At 50.8% G+C, this 25,588-nt stretch overlaps 1 protein-coding gene across 1 annotated transcript in view; it reads left to right on the forward strand.

The window, feature by feature from the left end:
• The window catches only part of XYLT1 (xylosyltransferase 1), a 335,879-nt gene that overhangs the window by 235,154 nt on the left and 75,137 nt on the right, over window positions 1-25,588 (forward strand). The window contains exons 4-5 of the mRNA XM_070064777.2: window positions 7,757-7,929; window positions 12,238-12,440. Coding sequence (XP_069920878.2) covers window positions 7,757-7,929; window positions 12,238-12,440 — 376 coding nt within the window. The remainder of the gene's footprint in view (window positions 1-7,756; window positions 7,930-12,237; window positions 12,441-25,588) is intronic.

Raw genomic sequence — 25,588 nt, forward strand, 5'->3', positions numbered from 1 at the left:
ATCTTAAGTGTCTTTTATTTTAAAGGTGATTCTGCATCACTGCCCTAAGTGGAAATCTTGCTGGAACTTGCTAAGAAGCGACAGCAAGCATGCACATGAATCAGGGACATCAAAATGGCAGCACTCAGTGGGAGCCAGGCACTCCTGTGGTCTGCCAGAGATGCCAGTCCTGGGGGCTGAGCCCTCCTGCTTGCTAAAGGAGGCTCAGCACGTGAGGGCTGTTGGGGATGAATTGTGCGCACCTGAGACCACATTGGTGGGCTGATCAGAAGAGCAGGGTAGGTAAAGGCTGTCACCATCCCCCTGGTCCATTGCCCTTTGCTGTGTACCCGGTGAGTTGCCTCTTGGGTAACAGTGCTTTGAAAGACATAAGCTCTGAAGTCCTCAAGGTCAGGTCCAGGGCCACCCCGCCCCCAGCCTTGCGAGTAGTTATTACAAGTCTCAGGGCAGTGGCCAAGGGTTCCAGAGTTGCACCCATTGGGCTCAGCTCCTGCTTGTCCACCCTCACTGCACAGCTCTATTTTGCCTCTGTTGTAGCTTTCAGTCCTTAGAGCATTACTTGGAAGTGAATACTGTTGTATGGATAGAGAAACTGAGGCACAAGAGGCAAAGTGGCCCCTAAGGTTGGGGAGGGAGACCCGGGCTGAGCCGCTCTGAGGAATGACTGAGCTAGGAAGTGCAGGATGAGTTTCTGAAAATCCAAATTAAAAAGAGAATGACCACATGATCCTGCAACGCCAAGTCTGAAGATCTATTCCAAAGAATTGAAGGCAGTGACTCAAACAGGTATTGGGATGCCTGTGTTCAAAACAGCATTGTTCGCCAGAGCCCAAAGGTGGAAGCAACCCCAGTGTCCACTGGCAAATGAACGGATGTGAATGGCTACAGAAATCACCCACCTCCTGGTTTACTTCCCAGATGCTTGAAACAGCCAGGATTAGGCCAGGAGCCAAGAACCAAATCATGGGTGGCAGGGACCTAACAACTCGAGCCATCACCTGCTGCCTCCAAGGGTGTGCATTAACAGGGAGCTGGAATGGGTGAAGCTGAGGCTCGAGTCCCCGCCCTCCAGCAGGGCGTTTGGACATCCCAGGTGGCATTGTTACCACTGAGCCAAGCACCTGCCCCTACCAAAAACTTTCAACCAAGCCATGGCACGGGACTCGAGAGCTGGGCAATAGATCCTGCAGGGCTTCTCTAGGGAAAGGTCAGTTTGTCCTAAGACCCAGCGCCGATGCGCTGGCCTGGCCAGCTTCATCCCTGCACCCCTGATCTCGCAGCTCCCCCCTCCACACTCCAGGACCCTATTTCATACCTGTGCTCCCCCCACTTCTCGTCTACTCAGGCTGGAGGTCACAGGCGGGTGTGGAACTGTTCCTGGTCCCTGATCATGAATCACCCGGCCTGGTCATGGATGGGTGGACTGCTCATGACAGTAGCCTTAACGTGGGAGGGCAGCGTGGGCTGTCAGCAGACTCCTCCCTGGGGGCTTGATGGTCCTGAGCAGGGGTCACAGGTTACCCCAAGCCTGAAGGAAGAGGGAGCCAGGTTGCTGGATGCAACCGGTCAGGCTTGAGTCTTCCATGAAGACAGCCCAGGGCCCCAGATATGGTTGGAGCTGTCTGAGTTTGAATCAGCTCAGCTCTGCCAGGCCCCAGGAGCCAGGGTAGCATCCAGCAAGAGCCTGGCCTTGGCTGATAGAGGACTGGCGCCTGTCAAGAAAGCCAGCCATCATGATCAGGCCATGATGGCTGAGTAGTCTGGGATTCTAATCTGATTATGGAGTTAGCTGGAGGGCATGGAGGACTACTCCTCTGAGCATCAGGATGGATTCCTCTATAGCAGCCAGTCCCCTGTAAGCCAAGGCCAGACTCTTTTATCTCTTGAAGAATGCTTAGAGGTCTCCCATGTGGGTGGCAGGGACCCTGCTGCATCCCAGGGTCTTCATTAACAGGAAGCTGGAGTCAGAAGCCAGAGCTGAGAATCAAAACCAGGTATTCTGATGTTTAGATAGGCTAAACTCCCACTCTCATCCCACTGTATAGAGAAGCAACCAACTGTCAGAGAGGGGGTGTCTCTAAGTCCCCACGAAGAAAGGCTGGACCCAGGTGCCCCCTCTGAATGCCAGCACTTGAGACTTCCCGGGCAGCGGGATGCTGGTCTAGCTTCAGCCCAGAGCCTCCGGACCCAAGTCCCACTTGCACCCAACCTCATTCCCACTGCTTGTCGTTCCCAAGACCCAGCCAGCTCTCTCACTTGGAAGCGAATCAGAAAGTCCTCCTCGCAGCAGCTGGAAGAGGCCCTTTGCAAGTATAAACAGAATCAAGGGCTTTATTGGTAGAGTAACTATTCCAGTCAAGCGGCTCCTTTGCGTTTGTTGTAATTGTGGTCTGGAGAGCAGCTCGGGCTGAGGATAGTTCTTTGCAGGCGGCAGGATTCAGTGCATCCACAGTGCTGGGAGCCGGTGCAGCCTTGAGGTAGAACCCCAGGGCCAGCCCAGCTGGTGAAACCAAACTTCATCCTGGTCATGGCGGGTGAACAGCCACATGGAAATGCTGCCGCTGATGGTGTGGCTTACTGAGGATTTAGTCCATGCTGCACACTGTTTCAGTACTGAGTGTGAACAGCTTCGTGAGCCAGAGGCTGTGATTATATGTGTCCAGGAGCCTTGGAGAGATTACCTAAGGGGCTCTGCCTGAGGCTACGCTCCAAACCCCTGCACCTTGCTTTCTCCTCCCAGATGCACCCCAAGCTTGATGGTCACTGACAGCCCAACATTCTTATAGTAGCACCCCTTTATCCACCAGGGACAATTCCAATACCCCCAGGCGATCCCTAAAATTATGGACGGTACCAAGGCCCGTGTATTCAGATGCCCTCAGTATCCATGGGGACTGCCTAGGGTTCCAAATTCAGGGAATACCCAAATCCCTTTTATAAAGCAGTATTTTTGCATTTAACTTATACACATCCTCCCATATACTTTGAATCACTTCTAGATTACTTGTAATACCTGACACCATGGCAATTCTTTTTTTTTTTTTTTTTTTTTTCTGACAGGCAGAATTAGAGAGAGAGACAGAAAGTTCTTCCTTCCATTGGTTCACCCCCCAAATGGCCGCCGTGGCCGGCACGCTGCGCCAATCCAAAGCTAGGAGCCAGGTGCTTCCTCCTGGTCTCCCATGCAGGTGTAGGGCCCAAGCACTTGGGCCATCCTCCACTGCACTCCCAGGCCACAGCAAAGAGTTGGACTGGAAGAGGAGCAACGGGGACAGAATCCGGTGCCCCGACCGGGACTAGAACCCGGTGTGCCGGCACCGCAAGGCGGAGGATTACCTAGTGAGCCGCGGCACCAGCCACCATGGCAGTTCTATGTAAATAGTTTTTAAACTGTATCATTTAAGGAATAATGAGTAACAGTCCATACTAGCTCAGGACATGCCATTTCCCCCACTATTTCCAGTCCTCCGGCGGCTAAACACAGATGCAAGACTTCAGGATACGAGTGACTAACTGTACTGCTTTTTTCTCATGCACTCGTACCTAGGATAACATTTCATTTATTAATTAGACACAGTAAGAGTTACAATAAAAATAATGAAGTAGAACGCTTATGTTTATAAAAATAAACGTTACTTTGAAGTTTTATAAACTGTTTATTTCTGGAATTTTCCATTTAATGTTTTTGGACCGAGGGTCATGTGTAACTGCAGCCATGGAAAGCAAAGCCGCAGACGACAGGGGACTGCCCTTTGTCTTCACCATCTCTGTGGCCCGAGGATGACCCAGTCCTTGCTTGACCCACGATGATCCTGAGAAACACAGAGCTTGGAGTAGCAGGTGTCAGTCACGCAGCTCACTTCCTATTGGGGGGGCACGGGGGTGCTCTCTCTGACTCCCACCTTCAGCCTCCTCACCTGCACCACAGAAACGCACTTGCTATTCTCCCCCCGTAACCCCGGCTGTTTAACATTCGTCTCAAGTCAGCTTCTCCCGCTGCTCCTAATCACTCTGATTTTTCCACTTATTTTCTGTTTTGTGCCATGGGAATCTGATTACATTGTTAAGTTCATAGGGTGTTTTTCTTTTAGGAGCTGGACAGTACTTGGGTTAAAGACCCACGACGCTCTGACCACTCGTCCTTGTTATCTGTCCTACAGCTGGCATGCCCCTTCTAGGAACAGATTGTCCTCTCTGTGAAATCAAATGTAGTGACGATGATAGGACCACTATCGGCTCACTTCCAAACAGGGACGGTCTGAGCCTCAGCTTCCGCACCGTGCGATAAGATAACCGCTCCCCTTTTATAGAGGCACTGGCCGAAGTAAATAAAACCGTGCAGCAAACAGTGCTTAGCACCTACTTGGCCCTCCACAAATGCTTGGCTCTGGCTGTGATCTCCACTCCCAACATGGCTGCACCCCAGACGGGCTCCAGGTTTTTTTTTGTTTTTTTTTTTGTTTTTTTTTTTTTTTTTTTTACAGGCAGAGTGGACAGTGAGAGAGAGAAAGGTCTTCCTTTGCTGTTGGTTCACCCTCCAATGGCCGCCACGGCCGGCGCACCGCGCTGATCAGAAGCCAGGAGCCAGGTGCTTCTCCTGGTCTCCCATGGGGTGCAGGGCCCAAGCACTTGGGCCATCCTCCACTGCACTCCCTGGCCACAGCAGAGAGCTGGCCTGGAAGAGGGGCAACCGGGACAGAATCCGGCGCCCCGACCAGAACTAGAACCCGGTGTGCCGGCGCCGCAAGGCAGAGGATTAGCCTAGTGAGCCGCGGCGCCGGCCGCTCCAGGGTTTTTGCTCCTAGTTCTTACAGCTCCCCAGTCCGACCCTCTGACCCAAGGATGAATGTGGTTGTGGGAAGGTACTTCCAAAGCTGCATGGGGAAAAAATGAAATTAGAAGATAAGTTTATTTTGGTGCACAAAATATGAACTCCATGCATCATTTTCTCACAAAATGCATTCCCACGCACCGTTTGAAGACCGCTTTCGTGTTTCAAGTCACAGAAGCTAGGGTGCTGGAGTGGTTGTCTTTGGCCTCCAGTCCTCTCTCCCTTCTCCAGAAGAAAAGATCCAAGTCCCTGTGAAGTTGCTCTGCTTTCTCAAACCCTACAGAGATAGGATAAGGACTTTCCTCAGTATCAGCGACCAAGTCCCTGGCAGACCAGCATAGCATCCTCACACAGCCCTGTCCTTATCTCCCAACTCCACTTCAGCACAGGGCAGGCAGAAACAGCAAGGCTACCTCTCCTGCCTGAGTTCACTGGGAAGCGTGTGAACCCCTCTGAGCCTCGTCAGAGATGACCACGCACGCTTCCCCGGGCCGAACAGTGACAGAGGCGGGACTCCCAGCACGGCGTTGATGCGTGGCAGGCCCTCGGGGGTCAGCTCCTCTGGACCAGAGCAACCACTCCTCCTCAGAGTGCGCTCATTCATTCACTCATTTATTTAACAACGGCAGCAAGAGACAGCCTTGGCTGGAGAGCAAATATGGGATGATCCCAAACACCCCGTAATCCTTGGCTGGATGGGTGGTGTTTGAGACGAGAGGCAGTGGATTTTTTTCCCCCGTGGATGTTGGGTAGTTGGATTGTTTGCTGTATATTTGGGTGGATGGGTGGTTGGGATGGATGGGAAGGGAAGGGAAGGGAAGGAGCGAGGATGAATGGAGGGAAAGATGTAGTCTTATTGATCACCCAGTGTCAGCCTCGTCATCTGATACTGAAATCCCCCTTACAATACCTGGGCAGTCCTCGACTGCATGCTTACTTACTTGCAGTGACTAACAAGGTATTTCATTAACAAGCTGTTAGAAACTTTTCCTTCCGAACTCTTAAGTATAATAACGTGGTGTGTGTGCGTGGGCAAGGCCACGGTCAGACGTCAGTTAAAACCTCAGCATAGCTAATGAAAACAGGGTGACTTTGAACAAATCCCTCGACCTCTAAATTGTGGCTTTCTTATATGGGAAATGGGGTCATCACACTAGCTGGCAGGTCGTTGTGAAGATTAAATGAGATAATGAATGTCAAGGCCTGGGCAAGGCTCAATAAAATGTGTTGTTATTGTACTGAGAAAAAAATGTACCCTCTCGTGACTTTGGTTTTCGCCAAGAACCGGCTGTGTGCCGGATATTAGTGTTGCGTGCTCCGTGGTAGATGAAGCTGAAACAGCCCCTCATGTCCTGGAGCCTGTGTGCCCGTGGAGTGTTCAGAGACACTAAACAAGTGAACAGATCAGTTTCAGATGGTGTTGAATGCTCTGCAGAGAATGGGAAGAGGGTGGGGTGGGGACAGGAGTCCTGTCCTTGGGCTGTGCGCTAGTGGCAGAAAGCAGGGGTGGTGAAGTGACCAGGTGGACACGGGACCCGTCAAGGGGGAGGGGTCTGAGGGATCGCCCAGGCCATGTGGGCTCAGCAGAGCGGGAAGGCTTCTAGGGGACATTGTCGTGGACCACACCGGGAGGTCGTGTTTCTCTCCACAGCCTTGGCCTTGGATTATCTTGGAGGGAAAGGAGGATGAGGATGATTTCGGGATAAACGATGTCTGGAACCGTTTATCTGGGCAGATCTGGTGTCAGATCTGGCTTTAAAAGAAAAATCATCTGTGGCGGTGGCCGTTCCAGGGGCTGGAGCCAGGTCATTAGGAGCTGGATGCTTGCCACCCCCGGCGGTGCTTCCCTCAGCCTGGCTTTGCTGCACTGTGAGAACAAAATGCCTCCTAGAACCTCCTGTTTCGTGTCCAAGAGAAAGAGCCGCTGTTACGTAGCACTTTCCACAAAGCCTGGACTTCTGTCTTGTCGACTGCTGAGCGTGATCGGGTTGGGTCACACATGCACCCCCAGACCACGCTGTGGGCAAGGCATGCCATGTCCTGATTGGCCAGGCCTGCGCTGTAGAGACCACCCCTGGAAATGGAGTGGACTTAGATCTTTCCCACCCACAACGACTGAGCCGGGAGGGGGCCAGTGATGCCTCCGAAAGCCTTGGGTGATAAACTTTCAGTTACTCAAGATGTTGGTAAAGTTTCCATTGAGCAACATCGTGGCTAGAAGAGCATCGTGCCAGTAGTTCCTGGAATACAAAATTAAAAGATAAATTCTTTTTGTGCAAAATCTTGCGATCCATGCATTTAACTGCTCTTCAGAAAGTTTGTGGAGAATGTGTATTATGAAAAAACAATGCATGATTTTAAAAATGTCGGCACCAAAGTAAATTTTTTATTTCCATTTAATTTATTTTTTATTTCTATTTAATCCATGAGGTTTGGTGAGGACCGTTGTAGTTGACGATACCATACTGTACCTTTAAATTTATTAAGAGGGTAGATCTCAATTCTTACTCTAATTTAAAAAAAACAAACCTACAGTTCGTAATGGATGCTGTTAGGACAAGAGGGAGAATGGATCCTGGACAGGAAAAATGGCATGTGCATCTGTGTTTCTTAACTCAGCACTTACTACTTCCTCCATGATACAGATATCTCTCCCGGACACTTCATCTCCTGCTGCCCTGTCTCCGCCAAGCTGTTTAAGCCCCCTGGGATCGGGAACAATGCCCTGAGCCAGCCCAGAGTCCCCTCGGCCCCTGCTGTACCTGCACACAGTGAGGGTCTGGGACCTGCTGAGCTGAGTGAAATCCGGTTTTCAGGCCCAACAAGACTGCCATGATCCTGGAATTGTCCCTGATGAAGCACCAGAGACAGTCCCCGGCCCCCAAAGGACCCTCCCCTCACCTGTGGCCTCTTGGGTTTCCCCAGGCAAAGCCAACAAGAACGTGCAGTGGGACGAGGACTCCGTGGAGTACATGCCGGCCAACCCCGTGAGGATCGCCTTCGTCCTGGTGGTCCACGGCCGCGCCTCCCGGCAGCTGCAACGCATGTTCAAGGCCATCTACCACAAGGACCACTTCTACTACATCCACGTGGACAAGGTGAGGGTCCTGCCATCACCCCAGCCTGGGCTTGCTCTGTGTCCATCTGTCCCCCCTGGAACCTTCCAGGCTGCACACAAGTCCAGGCTGCCCCTTGAGAGAAGACTCAGAGGGGGGGACAACATTGGGTTTTCGCAGTGTTCTGGGTTGTGTGTGTGTATCTGTATCTGTGTCTCTGTGTGTATCTGTGTGTGTGTGTGTCTGAGTGTCACTGTGCATGAATCTGTCTCTGTGTGTGTATCTGTATCTGTGTGTGTCTGTGTCTCTGTGTGTATATGTGCATCTGTGTGTATTTTTGTGTGTGTATCTGAGTGTGTATCTGTGCATGAATATATATCTGTATGTGTGTATTTGTATATTGTATGTTTATGTATGTTTATGTATATGTATATTGTATGTTGTATATTGTGTGTTTGTATCTAATTCTGTGCCAGTGCGTGTCTATGTGTGTCTGAGTGTGTCTGTGTCTCTGAGTGTGTCTATCGCTGTGTGTATCTGTGTCTGTGCCTGTGTGTATCTATGTGTGTATCTGTATGTCTGTGTGTATGTATATCTGTGCCTGTGTGTATCCGTCTGTGTCTTTCTGAGTGTGTCACCATGTATGTCTGTGTACCTGTATGTCTCTCTGTGTGTGTGTACCTGTGCGCGTCTCTGTCTGAGTGTGTCACTCTGTGTGTGCCTGTGTATCTGTGTGTGTTGATTTCAAAGATTCCAGCTTTGACTTTCCACTTTCTCTGTAACAGTTGTTTCTTTTTAAGAATCTTTGGTCGACTCATGCTAATTGTGCATGTTTATGCTGTGCAGTACGATAGTTTGATGTATGTATGCAGAGGGTCTTCAGCGAGTACAGGGAAAACATGCTTCCATTCATGTTAATGCAGATGAAATGAATGCAGGGACTCCAAATTTTTTATTTAAAATATTTATTTATTTTCATGTTATTTGAAAGAGAGATAGGGACAGACAGACATCTTCTGCCCACTGATTCACTCCCCAGATGCCCACCACAGCCAGGATGAGGCCAGGCCAAAGCCAGGAGCCAGGAACTCAACCTGGGTCTCCCACGTGGGTGGCCGGGACCCAAGTACTTGTGCCATCACCACTGCCACCCAGGATGCTGGATCAGAGGCAGAGCAGCTGAGACGTGAGCCAGGCACTCCAGTATGCGATGCGGGCGTCCCAGGCGGCAACTTCACTGCTGCGCCAAATGCCGCCTCCCCCAGGGTTCATATTTTTGTACTAAAATAAACTTACGTTTTAATCCCATTTTTTCCACAGACTTTTTGAAGTCCCCTTGTCCTTGTCCGTTGTGCACTGACCAGTTCAGGGTAGTCAACATCTCCATCACCTTACAGTTGATGGTTCCTCTGTGGCAGGAGCACTCGGAATCCTGCCATCTGGGTCTCTGATAGGCAGGCAGCACTACCAGGAGCTTTGGTCTACGACCCTCTTTCCTTTTTTTTTTTTTTTAAGATTTATTATTAGCCGGCGCCGTGGCTCACTAGGCTAATCCTCCACCTTGCGGCGCCAGCACACCGGGTTCTAGTCCCGGTCGGGGTGCCGGATTCTGTCCCGGTTGCCCCTCTTCCAGGCCAGCTCTCTGCTGTGGCCCGGGAAGGCAGTGGAGGATGGCCCAAGTGCTTGGGCCCTGCACCCCATGGGAGACGAGAAGCACCTGGCTCCTACCATCGGATCAGCGCGGTGCGCCGGCCGCAGTGCGCCGGCCGCGGCAGCCATTGGAGGGTGAACCAACAGCAAAAGGAAGACCTTTCTCTCTGTCTCTCTCTCACTGTCCACTCTGCCTGTCAAAAAAAAAAAAAAAGATTTATTATTTATTTATTTATTTGAAAGTCAGAGTTACACAGAGAGAGGAAAGGCAGAAAGAGAGAGAGAAATAGGTCTTCCATCCGCTGGTTCACTCCCCAGCTGGCCGCAACGGCCGGAGCTGCGCTGATCCGAAGCCAGAAACCAGGAACCTCCTCCAAGTCTCCCACACAGGTGCAGGGGCCCAAGGACTTGGGCCATCTTCTACTGCTTTCCCAGGCCATAGCAGAGAGCTGGATGGGAAGTGGAGCAGCCAGGTCTCGAACTGGCGCCCTTAGGGGATGCCAGCACTTGAGGCCAGGGTGTTAGCCCACTGCGCCACAGCGCCGGCCCCACGACCCTCTTTCCCTCAGCGCCCAGTGACCTCTGCCTACCCCTCACATGCTTTGTGGGGACAACCATTGTAGGAGTGGGCACACTTTTTTTAGAAAAGGCCAGATATATGTAGCTGAAACTACATATAGCATATAACATATATATACATGTATAACTACATGTAGCAGGCCATGCACGCCTTGTAGTGCAAAGGCATCCATGGAGACAATGTCAGCTGGTGGTTGTGGCTGTGTGCCAATAAAACTTTATTAACAAAAATCAGCAGACTTGCTGACCACAGAGCTGTCTTGCTCTCAAACTTTCTGTCAGTCAGCTGACGTGGCATGATTGTGTCTTTAGTCAAAAAAGCAAAGGGGATGTTTGATCCCCGAGGTCTGTTCTAAAAGGCCTCTGAGGAGGTGGGTGGTCGGAGTTAAGAAATTCCACCCCCCTTGGCCACTGCTGCAGCTCACTAGGCTAATCCTCCGCCTGCAGCATCAGCCCCCGGGTTCTAGTCCCGGTTGGGGTGCGGGATTCTGTCTCGGTTGCTCGTCTTCCTGTCCAGCTCTCTGCTGTGGCCAGGGAGTGCAGTGGAGGATGGCCCAAGTGCTTGGACCCTGCACCTGCATGGGAGACCAGGAGGGAGCACCTGGCTCCTGGCTTCGGATCAGCGCAGCACCGCCGTGGTGGCCATTTGGGGGGGTGAACCAACGGAAGGAAGACCTTTCTCTCTCTCCTCTCACTGTCTAACTCTGCCTTTCAAAAAAAAAAAAAAAAAAGAATAAATAAATCTTTAAAAAAAATAAATTCCACCCCCTATAATACTCATGAGGTTTAGCTGGAACCATGCTTCTTTTTTTCCCCCAAGTATCACAGTTTATTGATAGATGCATGCATACAAAACCAGGGACTCAGGGCATGAACACAATTTGATAAATTATGTAGACTCGATTTCAGTAAGAGGGACCAAGTCAAATTCTCACCATTTGTTTCCCACCCACAAAAACCACTTCAGGAGCATTCACAGTTCTCAGAACTGGTCAGTTTTGTCCAAGTAAACCACGCTCTTTTCAAAAGACTTGTACACTTGCCCAAACTCAAGGATATTATTAAAATCTAGCACATAAAGCCCATGACTTGAGGTAGAAAAACAAGGCAATATACTATTACATAACACCCACCAATTACAGTTAAGAATTTTTCTGTAACAACAAAATGGATAATCAAATATTGCAGCAACTCAAGTATCACTGAGCAGAATGCATCGCTACAGTGTTCGGTGTTGCGATTCCAGTTTTTAGTGAACTTAAAACTGACAGCAGAGAAGGCCCTTGCCTCTGCTTGAGAATTTAAGAGGTATTGCATGCTGCTAATTTGCTATCTAAGCCTTAAAAATACTCCTAAGCCGTTTCATGGTAGACCCTGATTAAGACATTATGCTAGCAAAACTTTATGCAGAAGGAAATCCTAACGGACTTACTTCTGCTTTAAATATTGCAAAAACTTAACAGTGGAATGAATTTTTGCAGTGGTTAGGTGAGTTACACCATAGTGACACTGTTTTCTTACCCTCAAACCACAGGCAGTAGTCATATGTAAAAACTCAAGAGTCCCAGGCACCACCAACTGTAGCCTTGTGAGCCGTTAGCTCAGAGGCGGGACCAGGGAATCTGGCATCATGGTGTGGTGGGCTAAGCTGCTGCCTACTACACTGGCGTCACCCATCGGAGTGTCAGTTCACATCCCAGCTGCTCCACTGCTGATTCACCTCCCCGCTGGTGCATCTGGGAAAGCAGCAGAGGGTGTGGGCCCCTGCCACTCATGTGGGAGACCTGGATGGAAGAAAAAGTGTGGGCTCCTGGCTTTGGGGTGCACCAGCCTGGGACACTGTAGCCATCTGGGGAGTGAATAGATGGACGATCTCTGTCTCTCCCTCCCTCTCTCTGTCCTTTCAAATAAATAAATTTTTTTTTTTAAATCTAATGCAAAATTTTAAAAATATTGAAAGTTCAAGTAGTGATGTAAAAAAGATACCCTGGGGTGGAATCAGTGACTGACAAGGCCCACTGACGTCAGAGGCCCTGTCGGCTAGAAGGGAGGGGCCCGGGGCGAGGGGCGTGCCTGTGCCTTTCCTGGTCGCTGACGTTACCCTTTCTCTCCTGGGAAAAGCGCTCCAATTACCTGCATCGGCAAGTGCTGCAGTTCGCCAGGCAGTACAGCAACGTCCGCGTCACCCCCTGGAGGATGGCCACCATCTGGGGGGGAGCCAGCCTCCTGTCCACCTACCTGCAGAGCATGCGTGACCTCCTGGAGATGCCCGACTGGCCCTGGGACTTCTTCATCAACCTCAGTGCAGCCGACTATCCCATCAGGTAAGCCGGCCCGTGGCCAGCCTGGGCTGAGGGCCTGCTCACCCTCGCATTTGTACCTCCTCACTGGGACACCGGCGGGCAGAGATGGTTTGCTCCTGTCCAGAGAAGCTTTGTGCCTCCGGGAGCTCGCGTGCAGGACTCGGCTTGCACCGGAAACTCATCGGTGCACACATTCGACAGATACCCAGTGAACACGTACTTTCCTCACCTCTGTTAAAAGGATGTCCCCATGCACTAAAAAGAGTAGGGAGATAACAATAAACAAAATAAGTAAAATGCTATGTTAGAAAAATAAAGCAGAGGGCAGAGGCGGGGGAGAGCTGTGAGATAACAGGGTTGACTGGGACCATCATCATGGATAAAAATGCAAGATGAAGGAGGGAGCCATGCTGGCACGTGGTCCATGTTCCAGGAGAGGGGAACCGTGAGTGCTGAGCCCTGAGATGGCCGTGGGCATGGGTGTGAGGGACGGCAGGGCTCAGCGTGGCTGGACCAGAGTAAGTGAGGAGCAGATTAAGAAGTTGCTTTGAGGTTATAGAGAAACTGGGGCCAGAGCATGGAGATTTTAGAATTTGGCTGTTACAGCAAGGAAGGTGGAAGCCCCTGGTGTGTTGTGAACAGAGGGTGTACAAGGTCTGACTTAGAGGTTAAATCAGAGAGGAGGGGAGGGGAAGAACGGAGGGCAGCTGCATCAGTCGCCAGCAGGGTCACCAGCAGGTGTCTTCAGGATGTGCCGCGGTGGCCCCTGTCAAGTGACTTGTTGGCCCACATTTTAAAATTAGGAGATTTCGCGTGAGAGCGACAACTCTGGGGCTGCTTTTGGAGCTCTGCCCCTTCTGGGCCCAGTGGTCAGGACCTGGTTGTGCAGCCGGCAGCCCCAAGATGGGGGAGATACACAAGCGTCAGTGACCCCCAGGTGCCACCAGGAAGGTCTGTTGCTTCGCATGAATATGTGTACTTTCAAGTAAACCCTGAGCAAAGAAAACCCCCCTGGAGATCTTGTAGGAAAAAAAGGTTTAAAAATCAAGAAAGTGAGCAATACTCCCGTTGCCTATCAAAAAGGCAACTCATTACCTGATGCATTGGCAAAGATGAAAAGAAATGTGGATTGGGGTGATGGGAAGTGGATTAGGGTGGTGAGAAGTGGATTGAGGCAATGGGAAGTGGATTGGGGTGATGAGAAGTGGATTGGGGTGCTGGGAAGTGGATTGGGGTGGTGGGAAGTGGATTGGGGTGATGAGAAGTGGATTGGGGTGGTGGGAAGTGGATTGGGGCGGTGGGAAGTGGATTGGGGTGATGGGAAGTGGATTGGGGCGATGGGAAGTGGATTGGGGTGATGGGAAGTGGATTGGGGTGATTGGAAGTGGATTGGGTGATGAGAAGTGGATTGGGGTGGTGGGAAGTGGATTGGGGTGATGAGAAGTGGATTGGGGTGGTGGGAAGTGGATTGGGGTGATGAGAAGTGGATTGGGGTGGTGGGAAGTGGATTGGGGCGGTGGGAAGTGGATTGGGGTGCTGGGAAGTGGATTGGGGTGATGAGAAGTGGATTGGGGTGGTGGGAAGTGGATTGGGGCGGTGGGAAGTGGATTGGGGTGGTGGGAAGTGGATTGGGGTGGTGGGAAGTGGATTGGGGCGATGAGAAGTGGATTGGGGCGATGGGAAGTGGATTGGGGTGATGGGAAGTGGATTGGGTGATGAGAAGTGGATTGGGGTGGTGGGAAGTGGATTGGGGTGGTGAGAAGTGGATTGGGGCTATGAGAAGTGGATTGGGGCGGTGAGAAGTGGATTGAGGCGGTGGGAAGTGGATTGGGGCGGTGAGAAGTGGATTGGGGCAGTGAGAAGTGGATTAGGGCGGTGAGAAGTGGATTGGGGCGGTGAGAAGTGGATTGGGGTGGTGGGAAGTGGATTGGGGTGATGAGAAGTGGATTGAGGCGATGGGAAGTGGATTGGGGTAATAAATTGATTGGGGTAATAAGTGGATTGGGGTGATGAGAAGTGGATTAGGGCGGTGAGAAGTGGATTGGGTGGTGAGAAGTGGATTGGGGCGGTGAGAAGTGGATTGGGGTGGTGGGAAGTGGATTGGGGTGGTGGGAAGTAGATTGGGTTGTGGGAAGTGGATTGGGGTAATAAGAAGTGGATTGGGGCGGTGAGAAGTGGATTGGGGTGGTGAGAAGTGGATTGGGTGGTGAGAAGTGGATTGGGGTGGTGAGAAGTGGATTGGGGTGATGGGAAGTGGATTGGGGTGATGGGAAGTGGATTGGGGGTGGTGAGAAGTGGATTGGGGTGATGGGAAGTGGATTGGGGTGGTGAGAAGTGAACCAGAGTGTTGGGTGGAGCTTCCTCTTTCCCAGGAGTGTTGGGTTCAGTGTTCTCAGGAGAACCAGATGCAGACTTCTTAGAAAAATAAATGAACCTTGATTACTGCGATTTTCAAGCAAGTCCAGCAGTATTACAAACAACCTCATGAAACCCATGTATACATCACCCATTTCAACAACAGGCTGTGCGTGCACGTCCTGTTGTGTCCTGCCTCTCACCCTCCTCCCCAGACCCTGGGCTGTTTTTCAGCAGATGTAAGTGGCCGTATGGTTGTATTGTATCTTTAAGCATTTCAGGATCAGGTCTCCTTTAACACAGCACCTGCATGATTAGCACATCTAAACCGCTAACAGACAGTCTTAATGCCATTGGGTATCCAGGTCACATATTCCCAAGAGTTTGGGCTTTCAGTCAGGATCCAAATAAGCTGTAGGCATGGAAGGAAAGCATCTCCTTAAAGCTAGAAATGGCTTCTTTCTCCTTCGTAGTATCTTCCTTTCCGCCCCTCTTCAGTCCTGGGCCTCAAAGCATTTTGTCATCTGCTGGGAGACCCTGGCTCCCACAAAGTCAGGGGGGGATGCACATTCTCTGGTCACTTAGGACAAGATACACCTGGCACCCTTGAACCTGAGAAAAGATGGCATGATCTGGAAAGATACCTGGTTTTATTTTTTAAAGATTTATTTAATTATTTGAAAGAATGACAGAATGGGAGAGAAGGTAGGAGGGAGGGAGGGAGGGAAGGAGGGGGGAGAGAGAGAGAGAGAGAGAGAGATATTGATCGATCTTCTGTCTACTGGTTCACTGCCCAAATGGGCTCAACAACTGGAATTAGTCCAGGTTTCCAAATAGGTGGCAGGGGTCCAGGTACTTGGGCCATCATCTGCTGCTTTGCCAGGTGCATTAGCAGGGAGCTGGATCAGAAGTGGAAGAGCCAAGACTGGAACCAGCACTCCCATACACAAGCAGCAACTTAACCTCCTGTGTCACAATGCCAGCCCCAAGACACCTGTTTTTGTTTCTGTTTTTTTTGTTGTTGTTTTTGTTTTTTTTTTTTTTTGGGTTTTTTTTTTTTTTTTTTTTTGTAGAGTAGCAAGGATAAAAGCACAGAGGTAATATTGTTGCTGGCAGGGTTTTAGAGACCATGGCCCACGCATTCATTCATAGAGCAACTTTTGTGCTCTGTGCTAGTGGGGCATTTAGCCAGCAAGAACAGCTTCTTCTCCCTGCTTCAGGAAGCACACATCCTGGCTGAGAGCAAGGAATTGGATAATGGGGCCAGGGAGACATCCTGTCAGATGTGGAAGGGCTACCAGCAGTGCGCGGCGTGTGAGTGCAGAAGAACAGGACGGGCACAATCAGAAAATCCCAGAGGGCTTTGCATGTTCAGTTCGGAGTGAAGACCTGCAGCACGAGAAGGGGTAGATTGTCAGGGAAACAAGAAGAGAAGATTGCTCCAGATGGGGATTTCCCAGCGTTGGCACCGTGGCTTGGGCTGAGCATTCTTCATTGTCAGGGGCTGTCCTGTGCAGTGAATTTGAAATGTTTAGCAACATCCCTGGGCTCACCCGGAAGATGCCAGTAGCACACCACACCCACTTGTGCCAACCACAGATGTCTCTAGGCATTGCCACATGTCCCCTGGGACCTCAAACCATCTCTGGTTCAGAACCACTCTTTGTGATACGGGGAGGAGCCTGGGCACAGCGTGGGTCAGAGCTGAACTTGTTGCCTTGAGAAAATTTTAAAATGGACAGAATTTGTTAAACAAAAGAAGGAGGAGAGGTCGGTAAAGGTGAGAACAGTCCAGGGGGGAGAAAGAACATCCTTCCACCATCTTCTGGGAAAGGACTGAGTGCAGAGCTGTCCCATAACGCTGAGCACAGCAGCTAATGTGGCAGGTGCTTCTTTCAACCCTCACAGCAAAGTCATGTGATACACACATGGCAGACCAGGGAAGAGAACCAGTTCTGTGTGGTTCCAAAGTTGATGTTCTTTCTGCCTGAGGTCAGTCCTTGTGGAAGTCAGAAGGTTCAAGGTGGCAGAATGGCCCCAAGTCACCCGGAAATTCAGAAGGAAATGGTCCCTACCTTCCAGTGGGGGCCTCAGAGGGTGTCTGCCCAGGTCAGGTGGCAGCTTTCAGCCAGAGACATGTTGAGGCCAGGCAGGCATGCCCATCGCTGCCACTTGGATACCCTGTGTTGTGTTGCTTGTCAAATGGATGGCGTAGCCACGACCACTTAACCTGAAGAGGCCCGTTCTGCTCAGCAGTCACAGGGTGCGATGTGCAGACTCTGCTCAGAATACTTGGGGTTCGAATCCGGGTCCTGCCACCTAACAAGCCTCGGGAGCACTCTCCGTGACAGCGGGATGTGATGATGGGGCCGCCTCTTAACATCTCAGCTGCGTGCAGGGTTGCAGCTTGCATCTCCAAGAAGCCCAGAGGTCCCTTTTCAGATCGTGTGCCCAGCCTCTTTTGGGGTTCAAGGAGAGGAAAGTCATCATGCCGAGAGCTGTTTTAGCCTCAATGCTCCAGGTCACATTGTGTGTCTGCTGGCCTGTCGCTCTCTTCCTCTCCCCTTCTCCCCGAGTTCTTCTGCCCACTCTGCCCTGCCAGCTTCATGGCCAGAGGCACTTTATGCATCAAGCACTGCTGCCTCTTCTTGCTGTTGTTTTCATGACGTCGCCGCACACAAAAACATATGAATTTTGCAGATGAATGGTTTTATCCCGGGCAACTCGGATAGGTTTGCATTTCCCATCTGCCACTCCATCTGTAGCTTCCAGAACTCCTACTTCTCCCATCCCAGGAAGGATGAGCAACCTTAAGAGGTTTCTCAAGGAGGCAGGAGCGCCCAAGTCAGACCCTCCAAGAGGCTCTGAAACCCTGGGGGATGTCCTAGGACAGAGCCAGCCCAACGTGGCTACCCAGGGCTGTTCTTTGATTTGACATCCCTTCCCTGTGTCTCCTCCTGAGCCCTTCCGGGGCCAGAACCTTCCTTTCAGGTAGTGAAGGATCACTGGTTTACGAGGCACCAGCCCTGGTTAGGCCCTAGACACAGCCAGGGGTCTCTGCCAACAGTGTCTGCCCATGTCACTCAGCACAAGTTGCTCCAGCTTTCAGCAGGTACCCTGGTAGCACCCGTTTCATAGGGCTGCTGGGATTGCTAAATAAAATATTGCAAGTCAATAGCACAGTGCCTGATGCATCCAAAATGCTAGATAAACACAGGCTGTTGTTACTACAGCAGTGGAGTCAGGTGGGTGATCCTCACCTGAGTTGCTGTTCCTTTTCCCATTGATAGAGTTCAGAGAGTCGTAAAATATTCCCCAAACTCACATTGCTTTGAAAACTGGGAAAAGCAGGTTTGTCTGTGAAGGCTGAATATTAGAGGACAAGCAGACCAGAACCAGCAAGTTGGTTGAATGTGAAGAACATTCCTGTATTTCGTCTGTGCCAGGGAAGTGTGTGAAAAATTCCAGGCCTTCCCACTCTGCTGTTGACCATGGCTTCCTGGCCTCTGCTGGCTCTGGTTTGGGAGCTGGTTATACAGGACATAGGTGAAAATGGATATTTACAAACAGGTTCTACTAGGTCTTGAATCATCAAAAGGCATGATGGTTAGGTCCAATATATTCTACTTCCTAAGGCAGGGCACTATGCCCAGTGTACTATAGATTGCCCATAGAAAGGAGTGAAGTCGAAAGAGTTCTTGTGGGCTGGCGCCGCAGCTCACTAGACTAATCCTCTGCCTGTGGCGCCAGTACCCTGGGTTCTAGTCCCAGTTGGGGCGCCGGATTCTGTCCCGGTTGTTCCTCTTCCAGTCCAGCTCTCTGCTGTGGCCCGAGAGTGCAATGGAGGATGGCCTAAGTCCTTGGGCCCTGCACCCACATGGGGGACCAGGAGGAAGCACCTGGATCCTGGCTTCGGATCAGCACAGCACACCAGCCGTAGTGGCCTTTTAGGGGGTGAACCAACGGAAGGAAGACCTCTCTCTCACTGTCTAACTCTGCCTGTCAAAAAAAAAAAAAAAAAAAAAAGTTCTTGCCTTGCTGCTTGATCTTTGATGGACAGCAAGAGATCTCCCATGCATGCCTGTCCTTCCTAAGGTCCTCTCTGTGACCTGGGACAAATCCTACGTGAAAGGAGGACATTTGAGTGTGCCCCTCCTGGGTCCCTCGTACAACACCGCAAGTACATAGTAGGGGCGGTGTGTGGGGTCAGAATCTACAGAGTAGGGGAAATGGTGATGACAGCCTTCAAGCTAAACCCAGGATCTACTCCTTCACTTTCCTGGGGATGTGTGGCAACCACCTCTAACCCAGCAGGGCCCACCATGTGGGCATTTAAGTTACTTCAGCTGTAGACCCCAGCCTGTGTCTTGATATCTGATCAGAGACATGGACCAGGAGCACGAGAGCTGTTCCGTGACACCGCGGCAGGAAACGCCAGCTGGTGGAGACAGGAAGCAGGTGGCCGGAGCTTCTCTGCAGTCTCCTGTAGACCAGTGTTTGTGCCGGCCCTGTCAAGCATGACCAGCACGCACGCTAACAGCACAGACATTTCCTGAGCACCTACTGTCTGTCAGGCCCACTCCTGACCCAGGTACTCCTGGGAGTACCTGGGAGTCTTTTTTTTTTTTTTTTTTTTTTTTTTTTTTGACAGGCAGAGTGGGCAGTGAGAGAGAGAGACAGAGAGAAAGGTCTTCCTTCCATTGGTTCACCCTCCGATGGCCGCCGCGGCTGGTGCACTGCGGCCGGTGCACCGCGCTGATCGGATGGCAGGAGCCAGGTGCTTCTCCTCGTCTCCCATGGGCTGCAGGGCCCAAGCACTAGGGCCATCCTCCACTGCACTCCCTGACCACAGCAGAGAGCTGGCCTGGAAGAGGTGCAACCGGGACAGAATCCGGTGCCCCAACCGGGACTAGAACCCAGTGTGCCAGCGCCGCAAGGCGGAGGATTAGCCTAGTGAGCCGCGGCGCCGGCCTAATACCTGGGAGTCTTAGTCCTCGGTCCCCCAAAAGACAGCGTCCACTGAGATCAGTGCTCAGACAGAAGAGTCAGTTTGTAGGGAAGTGAAACCCTGCCTAAAGTGCAGGTCCCTCTCACCCTAGATTCATAATTAAATTAACCGCTGTGGGGGCCCAGGTATCCGTGTGCAGTTGCTCTGTGCTTTTCATTCCTTTAGTCTGCTCAGTGGGTCTTGAATGAGTCAGTGCTCACAGCAGAGACCACAGCAAATGCAATAGTAGCACCTCCCTGGCATTATGCTAAGAGCCTTGTGTAGTCCTGAGAACACCTTGATGGTACACACTTTTTACATTTCCGTTCATCCGATGAAGAAACAGACCACGGGATACAGCCAGCAAGTGGCAGATCCAGGGTTGTTCTGTTTTAATGGAGAGAAAATTACATTCCTAGAACAAACCATTGTCAAGTGTCCGATTCAGTATCTTCACAGTGCTGTGCCACGATCATGTCATCCGCTCTGCCTCATCCCGAAGCATCGTCCTCACTCCCGAAGACAATCCTGCAGCCGTTCAGCAGTCACTCGCAGCTCACTGGCCACCACCAGGCTGCCTTGTGTCTGTGGAGCGGCCCATCTGGGGAATTTCGTGTGAATGGGATTGCATGGGATAGGGCGTCTTGTCTCTGAGTCCATCCACACTGCAGCGTGCAGCAGCTCCTCATCCCTGTCCGTGGCTCACCAATACTCTCGTGTGGATGGGCCGCAGTCCTTCCCTCCTCCTTTTGTCTTTTCATTCCCCAGCTCTTCCTGTTTTTTAAATATTTATTGATTGATTTACTTGAAAAGCAGAGTGACGGAGAGAGGGAAAGACATAGAGCAATCTTCAATCCACTGTTTCACTCCCCCAAATGACTACAGTAGCCAGGTCTGAGCAAGGCCAAAGCCAGGATCTAGGAACTCCATCCCAGCTGGAGTCTCCAGCATGGGTGACAGGGATCCAAGTTCTCGAGCCAGTTTTCATTGCCTTCGCAGGTGCACTAGCAGGGAGCTGGATGAGAAGTGTAGCAGCTGGGATACGAACCAGCACTCTGCTAGGGGATGCTGGTCAAGGCCAGACCACCTGGGTTCAAATCCCAGCTCCTTTGTTTACTAGCTGTGTGAGCTTGAACTTGGGAAAATCACTTAGTGTCCCTGTAACTCAATTTCTTCATCTGTAAAGGGAGGAAAATAATAGAACCACCTGTTATGGCTCCTTAGAAGGCTCCATGAGTTGCTGTTTGCAGAGTGTTCAGCTGAGTGTGGTAGCCACTGCGGTTAATATGGAGGGACAGGTACTATTAATCAGGATCATACAAGTGACCCCATTGTTGCAAAGGCAGCAAGGATTCTGAAGAAAAGCATGAGGGACCTATGAGTGCATAGCAAGTGAACCTCAGCAGAGTGGAGCCCTGCGGGGGCCCCTGGAGAAGACAGACTGGGAACCAAGACATCATGATTGCAGCAGCGCACAGGGTCCCAGGAAGGCATTCCAGGAAGAGGGGTGGTACGACAAAGGCCAGAGGTAGGAGGGTTCCTGGCATGGGTGAGCAGTTTAACAAAAGCTATAGTGGCTGACATGCAAAGGGCCAGGGGCTGCCTTCCTACAGATGAGGGAGGTTATAGCCAGCCCGTGCTGGGGCTTAGCTCATCTGCTGGGTGCCTGAAGCCTCCATCCAAGAGCTGGGAGATTTGCAGGGGGAGTAAGCACATTTGCGATTTTGAGCCATGGTTTTAGATGCCATGGGTGAAGAGGTGCGAGGGGCACCCAAATGGGAGTGAGGAGGCGATGACTTCTGCTGATTCCAGAATTGTGCCATAGAGCATCCGCTCCTCTCCAAACGCCTGGCAGAGACGCGTGCCCAGGCAGACAGGATGGACATCTAGAGCCCCCAGCAGCCATGGAACCTTTCAGTCCCACAGAGCCAGGCCGCTGCCCCTGGTGTGGGCACCAGGACCTGAGTCCTGCACAGCAACTTGCTCAGGAGACACCCAGAGCCGTGCGGTGGGAGCTGCAGGAGGCCTCCCAGAAACCCTGGCCTGAAGCCAGAATCTTCGAAGAGCCAGGCAGACGCGAGCTGGCAGTAAGCCAGGTTGGGTGCAGCCTGGGGGTTGGGGAGCCAGTGGGGGTGAAATGAATGTGCAAGAGAATGATGGGGAGACCACTGTATTTTTTTTTTGAATGTAGTAAAATACACCTAATACAAAAGGTATCTTCCTAACCAGGAAGTGGTATACAGAGTAGCATTCACGGTGGCATTAAGTACATTCAGGCTGTGGTGCAGCGGCCACCACTAGCCATCTCCAGGTTTCATCTTGCAAAGTGGAAACCTTGTTCGCATTAAACAACCACTCCCCAGCCCCCAGCAAGCACCACTCTACCCTCCATCTGTGAATTTGGACTCTAGGGACAACAAGCAAGTGCCATCATTAGGCATCTTCTGTGACTGGCTTATTTCACTTCCTGTGATGTGCTCAAGGTTCATCCGTGCCATGGCAGGGGTCCGTGTCCCCTTCCTTTGAACGGTTGTTGAATAATATTCCATTTTTATGTATCCACTCGTCAGTGGGGAGACACCTGGGTTTACTTCCACCTCTTGACTGTTGTGAATGCACACTTGCTTATACAAGTACCTCTCCAAGACCCCACTTTCAGTTCTCTGGGCCATGTGCCCAGAGTGGGATTGCTGGATCCTATGGTTATTCTATTTCAGACTTTTAAAAAACCTGTTTTCCGTGGTACCTATTCCATTTTACACTCCTATCACCAGTGCACAGGGCTCTACTTTCTCCACATCCTCACCAACACTTGTTATTCCCCATCTGTTTGTAGTAGTAGCCATCCTAAGGGGTGTAAGACTTTTCTTGTTTGAGAAGAGCATGAAATCCTGAAACAAAGAGTCTAGGGACTCCTGGGAGCTTCAGGTAACTGGTAAACCTCTTGATGGAACCGTGAGGTTAGCTATGGAGAGAGTCTGCATCTCTCCACCCCCAGAAGCTCTCAAGTGATTCCTAATATTTCCTCCCCTGTACCATTTCCTCTGTTTCCCCATCTTGCCAAATATGCCTGCCCCCCTGCTCACTAACAGCTGGAACCCTCGCTGTTCCATCAGAACCCTGCAGACTCAATTCTAACCCTGGCATCGGTCACATTTGCATTCCTACCTGTGATGCCCTCCTTCCCAGCCCAGGCCAGAACCTGATCCCTTCACACCTAGACTGCTAGGACAACCTCTGCCTGGCCCTGCGGAGTCCCCCAGGTGGTACAGGCTGAACCAGACCCTGGAAATGGGCTAGGGCTTCATCAGGGCCATGTTCTGAGCACCTACAGGCTACTGGGCCTTGAGGGTACAACAAGAGGGAGACACAGAGGGCGCCTGCCACAGGGAGCTCAGCAAGGTCAAGTCAGGCTTCTGTGTGACTCCCAGATGATCAGGCTCCATGCGGAGCAGTGGAATAGAAATTCCTTGTGGGAGGCAACAATCTCCATGGATCTGTAAAGCTCCCCAGGGGATTGTAACACCTAGTGAGGGTTGGAAACCACTGGTCCAGGGAGAGACAAGCATTCATCACATAATTACAGAAATCATAGCGAGGTAAATGCCGCAGTAGTGTGTTATGCAATAGCATGTTAGCCTCTGTACATCATGAGATGTCATATTGGAGGGCCCAGCGCCCAGATCTTTGGTTGTGGCCATGTGTCATGCTGGCCACTTTCTCAGCATCCAAATCATTTGGGTTCCAAGGCTGTTCAGAGATGCGCACCCTCGTTCTCAAGACCCCCAGAGCCCCCAGGATGAAACCATCTTAGGAGAGCTCCACCCAGATAATGTGGGAGCCTGGGAGCACGTGTCTGCCCAGGCCCTTGTTCTCAAGGGGGCTGGAACCACACACTGGTAATTATGCTGTTAACAGTTTTGTTTGCATCTAGCAACAGAATAAACATATCCTCAGCCCTGTTATTTTTCAGGCTGACAGAGCACACCCCTGCTTTTGCAGAAATGTGATTTGCTTTCCTCGTGCCAGCTGCTCTGGGTCTGCTGAGCCATTTTGGAGGTTGGACAGCTCTTTAGGCTTTTGTGAGGCCATGACTGACCCACAGCATCCACTGCACAAATGGAGTGAGCTTGGAGTTCTCAGGAGACTCCACTGGGAAGCACCAACCTTGCTCAGAAAGCCAAGAGTGCTCTTACGAATGGGGATGCCGTCCTGCTCAGGACATTCCTGGAAGGATGTGAGGGCGTTCTCAAAATCACTGTAAAAGGTCACAGAACGAAAGGCAAGCATGGACGTGACTGTTCCACCCAGGGGAGAGCCGCCATGTTGTTTGCTTGCTCTTTCGTTTGTCTGCCCATGCTTTCACTACAAAAAGGGCTACATCTGTTTTTTAGAAGATTTGTTTATTTGAGAGGCAGAGTTACAGAAAGAGAGAGGGAGAGACAGAGAGAGGTCTTCCCTCCACTGGTTCACACCCCAAATGGCCTCAATGGCCAGAGCTGGGCCAATCAGGAGCCAGGAGATTCTTCCGGGTCTCCCACATGGGTGCAGGGGCCCATGCACTTGGGCCATCTTCTGCTGCTTCCCCGGGCACTTTAGCAGGGAGCTGGATTGGAAGAGGAGCAGCCAAGTCTCCATCCGGCACTACAGGTGGAAGCGTAACCTACTTCGCCACAGTGCAGGCCCCCTTAAAGGGTTATGTGTCCCCTCTGGCCAGCAGAGAATAAGGGCACTTTGATCACTTATTCGTTCATTTGTTCACAAGGGCTTTTGGAGATCCTACTAGACACCAGGCAGTGTCCTAGACAAGCACTGTCCAATAGATCTTGGTAGGGTGCTGGAAATGGTCTAAACTGCCATTCAGCTCTGTAGTCAATAGCCACATGTGGCCATTTAAAGCTTGAAATGTGCCTTACTGAACTGGGAAACTAGCTTATAAATTTTATTTTATTTGAATTTAAATAACCTGGCCCTGACAAATGTTATATCTGGTGTCGTGGGCTAGAAATGTGGGTACTTCTACGAAAGAATTGTGCTACTGATGCTAAAGATAAGAGGCACTGGATACTAAACAGTTCAAAAACGAGGTGATCGCCATCCCCCACCAATGTTATGATCTTGCCAGATCTCACCTTGACCACACAGTGCATTTTGCAAGTTCTTTTCCTCCTAGTATCTTCTTCCCTGAGATCTCTTAGTTCCTGTTCCTCTTGTGTGTCTGTGGATGGTCTCTTTCCAATTCTGGCATCTTCCTGCCCAGTGCAGGAGCGGGTTTGCTTATTTTATGTGACTTTCCTAAGAGTTGGGATGGTTTGCATACTGGGCTGCTCCAAGGGCATCTTGGGAATTTGAGTGTGAACCCTGGATGGTCCATGGTCTGGGTAACCTGCCTGGTAAAGTCTGTTCCTCCACTGGCTGTCCCCCAAATCTGATTGTAGGTAAAGATCATTTTCTTTCTTTTTTTTTTTTGGAAAACTTTTATTTAATATAAATTTCAAAAGTACAACTTTTGGATTATAGTGGTCTCCCCCCATAACCACCCTCCCATCCACAAACCATCCCATCTCCTACTCCATCTCCTATCCTATTCTTCATTAAGATTCATTTTTAATTATCTTTATATACAGAAGATCAACTTAGTATATACTAGGTAAAAATTTCAACAAATTGCACCCACACAGACACACAAAGTATAAAGTACAGTTTGAATACTAGGTTTACCATTAATTTGCATAGTACAACACATAAGGACAGAGATCCTACATGGGGAATAAGTGCACAGTGACTCCTGTTGTTGATTTAACAATTGACACTCTTATTTATGATC

This window comes from Oryctolagus cuniculus, chromosome 19 (assembly GCF_051225735.1).
Source record: "Oryctolagus cuniculus isolate XC-2025 breed Fujian yellow rabbit chromosome 19, ASM5122573v1, whole genome shotgun sequence".
Classification (NCBI taxonomy): domain Eukaryota; kingdom Metazoa; phylum Chordata; class Mammalia; order Lagomorpha; family Leporidae; genus Oryctolagus; species Oryctolagus cuniculus.